Source organism: Juglans regia, chromosome 14 (genome assembly GCF_001411555.2).
Source record: "Juglans regia cultivar Chandler chromosome 14, Walnut 2.0, whole genome shotgun sequence".
NCBI classification, from domain to species: domain Eukaryota; kingdom Viridiplantae; phylum Streptophyta; class Magnoliopsida; order Fagales; family Juglandaceae; genus Juglans; species Juglans regia.
Window position 1 is genome coordinate 4,965,362 of NC_049914.1, and position 12,130 is coordinate 4,977,491.

Genomic DNA, 12,130 nt, shown 5'->3' on the forward strand with positions numbered 1-12,130 from the left:
CTCGTTTAAATAAATTATAAATGCATCAATCCAAATTTGGGCTTTGTTTTTGCTTAAATATTTTTGTTTTATTCAATCAAAAGAGGAAGAAACAAAACAGTAAGATGAACGGAGGAAACTCTCTGGGGCATATGCTTTTCTAATAAGACACTGAGATTCGCATTGCCTATCACTGGTATATTGGAACACAATACACTCTCCATTGCCTCCCCTTCCTTCTTCGATCCCCAAACAAATCTCCTGTTTTAGGACACCAATGGAGTCCATACATAGCCGGGTGGAGTCCTGGATCAGAGATCAGCGGGCCAAGATTCTCAAGGTCTCGTGGGGACCCTTGCAATGGCGGTTGCGGTGGCCGTGGAACAACGACGACAGGGAGCAGAGGAAGAAGATCCAAGAAGAGTACGAGCGCCGAAAGAAGCAGCTCCATGATCTTTGTCGCGCCCTCAAGGCCGAGTCCGTTTTGGACTTACAGGACATTCTCTGCTGCATGGTTCTCTCCGAGTGCGTTTACAAGGTATGGGCATTTTGTGGCAACCTGAAATTTCTTTAATTTTTTTGATTGGTGGTTGAGAAATTCCAGGAATATAAGGGAATAGAATGTTTTTTTTTAAAAAAAAAATAATAAGGAGAATTCATTTTTAGGGGATAGTGGTTTTGATTTTTGAGACCAAACCAGTAAGAATTGGTCGTTGGGTATGCGAGTGAGGTGAAGGAATGGGAAGGAAAACGAACAACTGGAGAAGATTGTGTTTTTGTGTTATTTCTTAAGCGACAAGTATTGGTTTTTTTCTTGATATTTGTATAGCTCTGAGAAGTCCAAAGGAGTGGAAGGAGAAATGAAATTTTCTGTGTACATGCTTTATCTAGAGTGTATTAGTCCCAGAAAACATGCATGTGGGATATTACGGATTGTAATTAGGGGCCGCCATGAGAAGTAGTTTTTTAATTGCATGTGGCGATTGCTGATGATTTTGAGTGCTTGCTCGGAGGTTGATGAATCAGGTGGGTGTTTTCTGTTTTCGTGTTTTTTTTTTTTTTTAAAATGTCACTTAAAATGATTGCATTTTGAGAATACCAAAAAAAGTGTTATTTCTTGAAACTGTTTTCTGTTTTTCAGAGTAGAGAAACAAAACAGTTTTTCAGAGACCTCTTTTTGGCAGTGGAATGGTTCTTAACGATGTTAGTTAGGCATTAAAATGAGTTTTCTTTGGCTTATGGTACCTATTCTTCCTTACATGAAGAGACCTGCTGCTGAGTTGGTTCGAGCTGTAAATAAATTTAAGGCTGATTTTGGAGGACAACTTGTTTCTTTGGAGCGTGTTCAACCTTCTTCAGATCATGTTCCACACAGGTATGGTCTGCTCTATATATCTCTTGTGTGTGTGTGTGTTTCTTTTTTGTAAAATTATTTCTATTCTACCGATGTATTGGTACTACTTTTCTGTTAAGTAATGATCACTGGGATGCAAGAAGTTTCGAAAGATCGTGAGTGGTCAATGGATGAGTTTAGAATGTTCTTTTTTAACCCTTTATTCCATTGGTCGATTGTAATTGATTTCAAATTTTTTTTTTATAAGTAATAAGAGATTTTATTCCCAAGAATAGGCATAAGCCAAAGTACACAAGACGTATACAAAGGAAATACCTACTACTTTCTAAAAGCAAAAGGAAATCTAAAACAAATTCTGGAAATTATCTTCCATTGCAAAAGTTTTAGCCCACAAACTCAAAGTACTAAAGAAAAAATCCCCAAGGTCTCCCAATGAACGTTCTTTGTCTTTGAAGCATCTCCCATTCCTTTCAAGCCATAGCACCACATGAGATAAGAAGGAATCATCTTCCAAATATCAACAGCATTCTTGCTACCCTTCAATGCCTTCCACCCTACCAATAAATCCACCACTTCCTTGGGCATTACCCAAAGTAGACCAGTCCGATTGAAAACCTCATTCCACAAGAACCTGGCCACTTCACAATGAAGAAAGAGGTGATTAACAGATTCCCCATCCTTCTTGCACATGACACACCAATCATCAATGTACATACCTCTCCTTCTAAGATTTTCAGTTGTCAACACTTTGCCCAAGGATACCACCCAACAGAAAAAAGCAACCTTGGAAGGAATTTTCACTTTCCATATGTTTTTCCAGGGGAATTCACAGCTCCTGTGACTGGTTAATATGCTGTAAAAATAGGAAACTGAGAACTTAGACTTTCCTGCAGGAACCCACAGCATACTGTCCTCTCTACCTAGCATCAACTTCGAACTGTAAAGTCTTCCCAGAAAAGCCTTAACATTCATGACTTTCTTTTATCATGAGATAATCATGCTTAGGTGACACTCTTGTATATGCCCATGTACTTGGGCTATGCGTATTATTATTTTCTATGAAGTATTGTTTTCCGATAAAAAAGGCAATGATTGCTGGGTTCTTTAATATCTTCTGTTCGTCTAACTCCAAGTTACACAGTTCACTCCTACTGTCTGAAAGTACATTTTTTGTTAAATTCCCTGCTTTTTTGGCTAAGGATGTTAAATTCACTCCGACCATTTCCTCTTTTTCCTTTTGGAATGGCAGTTATTAGGTTATGTAGAAAAATTTTGGATAATCAAGTTTTTCAGCAAGAAGAGGCTGCATCTATACATAAGAAGACCCGAATGTATTACCTTGTTTTTCCCTAGATTTTAGTTTTTATCAAGCCATGTACACAAGCATAAATTAGTCACCTTAATTGTACCACATTTAAAATTTACCCTACTTCTATGTTGTAATGTATACAATAACAATTTCTATGTGCTCTTTTTCATATTAAGATTTTTTTTTTTTTTGTTACAAATGGTTAGGTATATCACACTTGGTTTTCTTACTCCCTCCTTTTATTAAATAGTAAACTTATATTTGTGCATATATATTTTTTTTGATAAGAAATTTTATTAATCACGTAATTAGGCATACCAGGTACACAGGAAGTATACAAGTGTTGAACCTAATTACAACTAAGTGCTGTGAAATCAACATAAAAGTCATTAAGGCACTTATCAAAAAAAAAAAAAAAGTCATTAAGGCTAGTCCCGTTCAATACAACGGCTGAAGCCCAAAGTAACAATGTATGATAGAAAAAGTCCCTAAACCCTTCCATCGACCGTTCCCTGTTGTCAAAGCAGTGACCATTCCTTTCGTTCCAAGTACACTACATTAAACAAAGAGGCACCATCTTCCAAACAGCCGCTATTTGACGATTCCCCCGAATTCCTCTCCAACATAACAATAAATCAACCACCTTCGTAGGCATGACCCAGGCAATGCCAAGCCTAGAGAAAATATCATCCCATAAAGCCTTGACCGCTTCGCAATGTCAAAGAAGATGATCGACTGTTTTTCCATTGCTTTTACACATAAAGCACCAATCCATTATTAAGAATCCTCGCTTTCTTAGCTTATCAATAGTCAATATTTTCCCATGGGAGGCCAGCCAGCTAAAAAAAGCAACCTTAAGTGGAACATTACTCCTCCAAATACTCTTCCAAGGGAAAACAATAGAAGAATGCGACGACAAAACCTTGTAGAAGGATCTGACCAAGAAGTTGTTGTTCCCGGTATTCTACCAAAGCAACCTGTCTTCCCCTTCAGCTTTTAGGTTCAGCGCACAAAGTGCCCTGTAAAGTTTTATAATGTCTCCCACTTCCCAATCCTGGACAGCTCTAGTAAACCTCACCAACCATTGGAGGGAACCAGCGGAAGTGACCATGTTATCAGCCACTGACATCATCCCACCATGTTTCTGCATATATATTTGTGTTTTTTGAGATGATTTGTCTGTTTTGGTTTTTCATCTTTTCAATAATGTTTTCAAATTTTTTGTTTATCATATAGCTTCTTTGCATCTTGCTTTTGCAGGTATTTATTGGCAGAAGCAGGTGACACATTATTTGCTTCATTCGTTGGAACAAAGCAGTACAAGTATGCATCATAGAATTTATTGATCAGCTTGTCTTAGTCTGTATAATTTTCTAATTTTTGTCTTCATTTTATTTTGTACGAATCAAGGGATGTCATGGCTGATGCCAATATACTACAAGGTGCTATCTTTCATGAGGATGCCATGGAAGATGCTGAGGAAATTGAACCTTCTAAATCTGAACAAAGTGAAAGTCGAAAGGGAAAGTCAGAGAACTTGTGGAATCCCCTTGATACAAAATCTAAGCAAATAAAAGATAAATCTAAACCTGCTGTTCATCGGGTAAGATAGCGACCACTATTTTCATGGTCCATTTGATCATTTCTCGTTAGGACATCTCAAATATCTTGGCAATTACACTTGCTTTCCTACATTTCCTAAGCAGCTCTTTTCCTCTCTCTGTTAGCCATTCTGATTTCTTGATCCTCCATCCTACAGATCTATATGATAACGTGTTGGTTTCTTGTTCCTCCAACATAGAGGATCTTTGTCATACTTTCTATATGGTGTTCTAATGTTCTAATCCTTCCAATTATCTTTAGGGTTTTTTGGCTCGTGCTAAAGGGATACCTGCTTTGGAGTTATACAGGCTTGCTCAAAAGAAGAAGCGGAAGCTTGTATTATGCGGTCATTCACTTGGTGGAGCAGTGAGTCTGATTATCCTGCTTTACTCTAGTTTTTCCCACTTTTTGTTATCATTAACTTGGTGCGGTATACTTGGGCTATGCTTGGCCTCTTTTCTTTCTCTTATTAGATGTATTTGAATTATACGCCCCGCACCTCAATAATGCTGTTGTTTCCTTTCTGCTGATCATAAATAAAAGTTTATCTTACTTATAAAAAAATATATGCATCATTTACTCCTATTTTGCCTTTGTAGGTAGCAGCATTAGCTACCCTCGCCATTTTGAGGGTAATAGCTGTTTCATCATCGTCAAAGGAAGGTGAAAAGGTGTTAGTTAAATGCATAACATTCTCGCAGCCCCCAGTTGGAAATGCTGCTTTAAGAGAGTAGGTTTCTGATAATCTTCTTAGCAACTATGATATTACTGAACAACAAGAGTTCTAGATATCATTCCTCTTTTCTTCTTTTTTTTTTGACAGCACATCCAAGTTTTATTTATTTATTTTTTATTTTATGGTATTTGCTTTCAGTTATGTTAATAGTAAAGGCTGGCATCATTATTTCAAGACTTACTGCATTCCAGAAGATCTGGTGCCTCGTATCCTGTCTCCAGCATATTTCCATCATTATAATGCACAGGCTCAAACGATTCCTGCTGAAGCTGAACCTACTAATTTATCACCATTAAAACATAAGGAGGGGATAGAGAAGCTAAAAGAGAATCATGGGGAGCAGTTGGTTTTGGGGTTGGGTCCTGTACAGCGTTCATTTTGGAGACTCTCAAGGCTTGTTCCTTTGGAGAGTGTGAGGAGAAAGTTCAACAAATACGGAGGAAATCAAGTTGGCTCCGTAGAGATGTCTTCCTCAGCTGATTCTGTTGCAACAGCTTTGGTTGAAGATGATGTAGTTGAACCACAGTCTCTTGAAATCCAAGAGGGCTCAGACGGCATTTCCCTAAAGCCATTTTCTGACACTATTAAAGGGCCACCAGATGTAGCAACAAGTGGAAAGTTAGCAGAACAAGAGAGTAGTAAAGGTGGGGATGGTAGGAGCTGGCGCAGAGTGCCTTATTTACCTTTTTATGTACCATTTGGGCAGGTATATATAATGAACCCATGCCTCATTTATTTGTTTGTTTGGTATTAGAATGGTTTGAGATCACAGCGCAGGAGGGATGGAAAAAGTGCTGAAATTTTAGAAGTTTCAATATTGATTTTGTTGCTACTTACTTGCTTTTCTGGTTTCTTTGCTGGCATATATTAGTTATTTTGTTTACTTATAAAAAAAAATTATATTAGTTGTTTTGTTTTCATTAGTGCATTTTTGTAGTCTATTAATTCTTGTAGTGGTCCCCTGGCCACTCGTTTATCGTGTATGTGACATCATCTAAATATTGGTCTTTCTTGATAAGTCTATTCTTTATATTAGTGATTTCATTGGAAGCTATTTATTCATACAGCTGTATCTCTTGGGGAATTCATCAGTGGAATCACTGTCAGGTGCAGAATATTCAAAGTTGACATCGGTATGTGCTATCTTTTGTTTAGCCATCTTTTTCTTAAGGTTTCTGCGTGGGAGGGCGAGATTTGTAATATTTCTGTGGCATGAATCTTATGATTTTGACAGCCTTTCAGTATTATGTGCGGTATCTGGTTGTAGTATCTCTTGGGATCTCTCATTTTATTTACTTTCTTCTGGAAAAGACATTTTCAGGTCAGATCTGTTATTGCGGAATTAAGGGAACGATTTCAATCACATTCTATGAAGTCATATAGGTCTCGATTTCAGAGGTGTGAATTATTGTATAAACAAAACTTAACATATTGTGTATGTCAATTTCACAATTCAGTTATTTTATCATATACTGCCGCGCCCCCCCCATACTTATAAAAAAAAATCATATACTGCCCCAATGCTTAAATTGATAGTCAATTGTTACCTATTGAAAAAAAAAATGATGGTCGCTTGTTACATTGGCTAGCCGTTTTCCTGTATCTATTATATCTTCTTTTTCTATGTATAAGTATAGATCTGAACAGTGTTATTTTATCTGCAATTTGTCGTATAAATCCTTTTAAAAATTATCAAAATCAAATCATGTTTGAACCTATGGATCCTGATATTGGACCAAGGAAGTTTCTTGGGCTGGTTAAAACTTTTAACTGTAATTTAAAATAATCAATTAGCTTCTATGATTTCCGTTTTATTATATTTTCTTCATGCGTCATCTATAAATTTTACAACGTAGATCCTCTAATTGTGATAATTTCCTCCAGTCTCCACTTGAGGAGACTTTCTCAGAGCTTTGAATTTTAAAACGATCTACGCTCTCCCCAGATGAGTCATAACCAAAAAAATCCAAATTTTGCTGAAAATTACTATTGATAGGTTCTTGATAGCTCTAAAAGTTGAAAGTCTATATCTAATGTCTCTATCAATAACCGTGTTTTTTTGACATGCCAGAATGAAAATTCAGGAATTATAAGTCTCATTCTTGGTCTGAATTTGTCTTTTGTGCAGAATATATGACCTGTGTATGAGTGATAATCCTACATCTTTCCTAGGAATTGAGCAACTGCCGCAGTTTCCACATCTACAGCAGTGGCTTGGTCTTTCAGTTGCAGGGGCTGTTGAGCTTGGCCATATTGTAGAGTCTCCAGTTATTCGCACTGCTACTTCAATTACTCCTCTTGGATGGAATGGACTACCTGGTGAGAAGAATGGAGAACCTTTAAAAGTTGATATCACCGGATTTAGGTTGCATCTCTGTACACTGGTTCACGCTCAAGTCAACGGCAACTGGTATTGTCCTTTGCAATCCTTATAACCCTCCTCCATCCTCTTGCTTTTGTTTTTTGTTTTTTAAATTAATTTTCCAATCCTTTAACAGCCCTGATTGTTAAAAAATATGAAAGATATTGATATTTTGCCATCATTCTCATCATAATCTTTTCATGATTGATGTCTTCTCTGGATCACCTACATTGATCTTTCAGTCCTAATATTGATTAGTTGTGTGCCTGTGGCTATTGTCATGTTTTTCCTTTTTCTTGTTTTTCCCCCCTTTTTAATGCTTGCTTTTGCTACTCCTGTTTGAGCTGATATGATCAAGATGCTCTTCATTTGTATACTGGTTCCTTTTGAGTGACATGGAAAACCAAAAGGCACACCTGACTGTCCAACCATCCAGGTGTTCCACTAGAGTGGAATCCTTTCCCTCAGTTCCAACTTATTCTTCAAATCATGGAGTGGAGCCAGAATTGCAAAAGATGCGAGTTCTAGTTGGAGCACCATTGAGACGGCCGCCAAAGCATCAGATCGTGGCAGATACATTGGTGCCCATGTTTCCTTCTGTTGATTCAGATGGAGCCAATCTCAATCATGAAAATACTTTGGGATTTTTTCACGACGACAAATTTATCCGTCCTGAAGGTCTGAGTGATTTTTCCATATTCTGTACCAGTGATTTTGCTACTGTCTCTAAGGAGGTTCATGTCAGAACTCGTAGGGTCCAGTTACTTGGCCTTGAGGTACTGATTACACATGCATGTGTACCCACACACACACACACGCGCGCATGCACGTGAATGTATGTATGTAGGTAATGACAAAATATGTTTAATTTTTTTGGTAAATTATAGAGACTTAAAATGACTTATTTGCTGTGTAGGGTGCTGGTAAAACTTCTCTTCTTAAGGCAATACTTGATGAAAGCAAGGTCCACACTGTCACCAATATTGAGAATATGCTTGATGAGACCGATGTTCAAGAGGGGATTGCTGGTGGTTTATTCTACTGCGATTCAGCAGGGATAAATTTGCAGGTATTTTTTTTTCCTTTTGTAAATGATGTTCCCCGTTTATGGGGCACGTTTCATTCAACATTGCAATGCAATTTGTTGTCATTTGTACAAACAGTACCACACCGGAGCATATTTGTTTCCTAATATAGGCTAGTCACTTGTGTCACCGCTTTATTAGTATCATCTGAATGCTGTATGCTATCATTGCCTCATTATGCATTTCATTTCTGATGGTCAGCTGATGATGGTTGAATCTTAGGGATATATAAGTTCAGAGAATCTCAGTTTTCCAGCTATGAGTGACTTGGTATCCCCTCTAACCTCGTTGCAAAAATAAAGGGGAAAGTAATTTGGTATTCTATGGTGTATTGTACAACTTGCATACATGCTGTTAGTTAAAGGTTTATGCATAACTTCTTTCAATAAGGAGAAAATAAAGTAGGAAGAATGCCACAAAAAAATTCCTTAATGTTGAATTGTATCATTTTTGTTGGATACATTAGCAGGAAATTTGGGGGCCAGGATGCCTGATTTAGTAGGACTGGGATTGGGCAAATTAATGTCTAGATTTTAGTGCAAGCCTTGGTCGACTCTCTTGTCATTTATATTCTTTAGTTAAACCACTATATGAACAAGTCAATTTGATAAGCTGATCATCATGTGCACATGTCTTGAACATGAGTCTCTCAGTCTGGAGGAAATAATTCTTGTTCAAGATTCTCTATTTGTTTCTTGGTTCTTTTTTGTTTTGGTTTTTGGTCCAACATTATTTTTTGGCTGTGGACATAGTTGTGTTGACCTGTTTGAAGGAGATAAACAAGCTTTGAGTTCTTGCTGGTATATTTACGATTTCCACTTACAATGAGCAATTGACAGTCACGTTTCTCGGGCTTCAGCAGTTTATATGGTTTATTTTTATTTTTTTATGTACTACTGCATTTTATTGCCATTTCTTTTCTCAGTTATTGTAAGCTTAGCATATTGTAGCTATTGTTGCTGTTTCCGGCCCCTATAGCTGATCAGTGTTCTGCAGTAACTCATACAATTTTGCCTTTTTGGGGGGCAGAATGTGCAATGCCATTACTGTTTCTTTGTGTGTTTTCAATATCTCTGTTTATGGTATCAATATGTTCTTACTCACAAGGCAATGTAGATGTAGATGAGGCCCAATGGGATAGATGGGGCTTGAATAGAGTATACATACAACTCCATCTATCATTGAACTGGTTAGGTTCAGAAGGAACTCTTATTGGTTCAGTTTTGCTGCTGTTATTCTCCCCCATTTTATTGTCGTACTTCTGGACTGTGTCCTTAATTTCATTTTTTTTTTTATTTCTTGTACTGCAGGATCTGAACAGGGAGATTTCTCGTTTCAGGGATGAACTGTGGATGGGAATTCGTGACCTAAGTAGGAAGACAGATTTGATTGTTCTTGTGCACAACCTGTCCCATAAAATACCTCAATACAATCACTCAGATATATCACAACAAAAGCCGGTACTTTCACTTCTGTTAGATGAGGCCAAATCTCTAGGAATCCCTTGGGTCCTTGCCATAACAAATAAATTTTCTGTCAGTGCACATCAACAAAGAGCAGTAGTTGATGCTGTTGTGCAGGCATACCAAGCATCTTTAAGCACAACTGGAGTTATCAATTCGTGTCCATATGTTATGCCTGGTGCTGCAAGTGCTTCTTTGTCTTGGGGTGCAGCTGGTGGAGTTTCTGATGGGAGGATGGGTACTCAAACACTTCTTTTTGCCCCAATGAATCTTGTTCGGAGGTCTTTCCAGAAGAAAGATGTTGTTCTTCCAGTGGAGGGTGTCACCTCTCTCCGTCAGCTAGTCCACCGCGCGCTTCGGAGCCATGAGGAGGCATCTTTCCAGGTAAAACCATTTGACTTTCTTTATATTGCACCAAAAGACGGGGAAGTGGTGTTAATTTTCTCTGTTTTACTTTTTGGGTTGGGAGTGGATATGATTGAACTCCTTTTCCACATGTTTTGCAAAATAATGACGATGGGCAGAATTTTGGCAAGATATTGTTTTCAACTAATGTGGTTATTATGTGAGAGAATTATAGAGTTAAGTACCTGAAGAAGTATGTCATGACTGATAAAAGTTTAAAGTATAGATCCAGTGTGTAGCCTTTCGCACTTTTTAATGAAGTTCTTATTACTTACAAAACACGACAGAAAAAATTTTGTTCTCTGTTTTTGTTTTGCTGTTAATTTCTATTTCTTCTTTCAAATTAAAGGAACTATCTAGAGATAGACTTTTGTTGGAATTGGCAAGAGAACGTGCAATTATAGCAGATGCGAGCGCAGATGCCCAAGCCAAGGCATCCTCCTTAACATCTGCAGCGGTGGGTGCTTCCCTTGGTGCTGGTCTCGGCCTTGTCTTGGCTATTGTGATGGGTGCAGCATCTGCCTTGAGGAAGCCCTGAGAATCTCTCTCTCTCTCTCTCTCATGTTTTCAGGATTGATAGACGGTACAATATTTCCTTAAGTGTCCATTTTTCAGTAGAGTTAATCTCCTAGGTTCGACTAGCAAACGACCAGCCATTTGTGCATTCTATTCCCAGATAATATTTGTAGGCAAGGAGCTCAGGCGTCTATATATCGGAAGTTTAAATGTTTATCTAATCTATGACTTCTGTCCTGGATGTACAAACTGTGTATTCTGGTAGCAGTCCATAACAGTGTCATCGATGATTTCAAGAAATTGCCCTTCCCCAAGAGCATAATTTGCGCATGCACTATGTAAATACCTTAACATAGAATTAAGCATATTGATTATGAACCCCATGTGCTTGAGAGCTCCCACACTATTCTCAATATAGATTATCATCCGATCGAGGGTATCTATCACAATAACAAAATACATACATGTAAGTATGTATTTATGTATGTACGCATCATCATGCATATATATATATATATATATATGTCATATGTGTGTAATCTTTTAGCTGAAAATGTTGTTTGTCAACAATCAGTGCCTTAATGAACTTTTGATCTACAATTTTTTATTTCTTCTGCGGATGAAACTTATTTCCTCGACATTTGTATTTAGCAGCAGCAGCAGCATTACCTTATTAGTTAACAGAAATAGCTTCTCTTTTCCCGTCTGGATGGATACATGTATTTTATATTCTTGAAATGTGGTTTTTCTTCTTTCCTCTGTCTGGGAATTATAAATATCACAATTTTTTTTTTGAAAAAAAAAAAAAAACTGTTCACATTCAACCTAACAACCTTACAAATCAAAACAATTTTTAATATAAAAAATAATTTTCGTTTAATTATTTGCAACGGATATTGTGATTAAAAGAATAAAAATCATTGAGTTTTCACCAAAAAAAAAGCTCTATTTCTTTCTTCAAGTGTCATTTTATTGGATCCCATCACTTTCTCAAGCTTCCCGTAATAACAAATCTAAAGAAATTTCTATATTCAAACACATTTACGAACACTGCCACTTTCGCAAAACCTTGCAAAATAAGCCTAGTGCAAAATGGTCCGGCCAAAGTTAAAACAAAAATTTGGCTGAAACTATATTTTTTTGCCTAAAAGTTAAAGCGATTCAAGTATAATCTGACATTGGACTAGGTAATTATAAGTCAAAATAATAATATAATATTAATTTTTTAGTAAAAATATTTTTTTAATTGAAATATTTTTTAATAACATTATAATATAATATAATATTATTTTTTCCAATACATGCTCAAAACTATCCAA

At 37.0% G+C, this 12,130-nt stretch overlaps 1 protein-coding gene across 2 annotated transcripts; it reads left to right on the forward strand.

Moving 5' to 3' along the window:
• Nucleotides 1-86: 86 nt before the first annotated feature.
• Nucleotides 87-11,192, forward strand: LOC109008498. 2 transcript variants are annotated; one of them, XM_018988600.2, is made up of 14 exons: nucleotides 87-517; nucleotides 1,245-1,354; nucleotides 3,903-3,965; nucleotides 4,053-4,245; nucleotides 4,506-4,610; nucleotides 4,844-4,974; nucleotides 5,119-5,686; nucleotides 6,048-6,113; nucleotides 6,302-6,378; nucleotides 7,109-7,390; nucleotides 7,779-8,118; nucleotides 8,259-8,411; nucleotides 9,738-10,274; nucleotides 10,645-11,192. In XM_018988600.2, exons 1-14 carry the CDS (start codon nucleotides 257-259, stop codon nucleotides 10,831-10,833), a joined length of 3,075 nt encoding a protein of 1,024 aa, XP_018844145.1. In that variant the 5' UTR covers nucleotides 87-256; the 3' UTR covers nucleotides 10,834-11,192. The 2 variants fall into 2 exon arrangements, with proteins under 2 accessions (XP_018844145.1, XP_018844146.1); XM_018988601.2 differs by lacking the exon at nucleotides 10,645-11,192 and having other exon boundaries at nucleotides 9,738-9,887; nucleotides 9,968-10,112.
• Nucleotides 11,193-12,130: the final 938 nt, after the last annotated feature.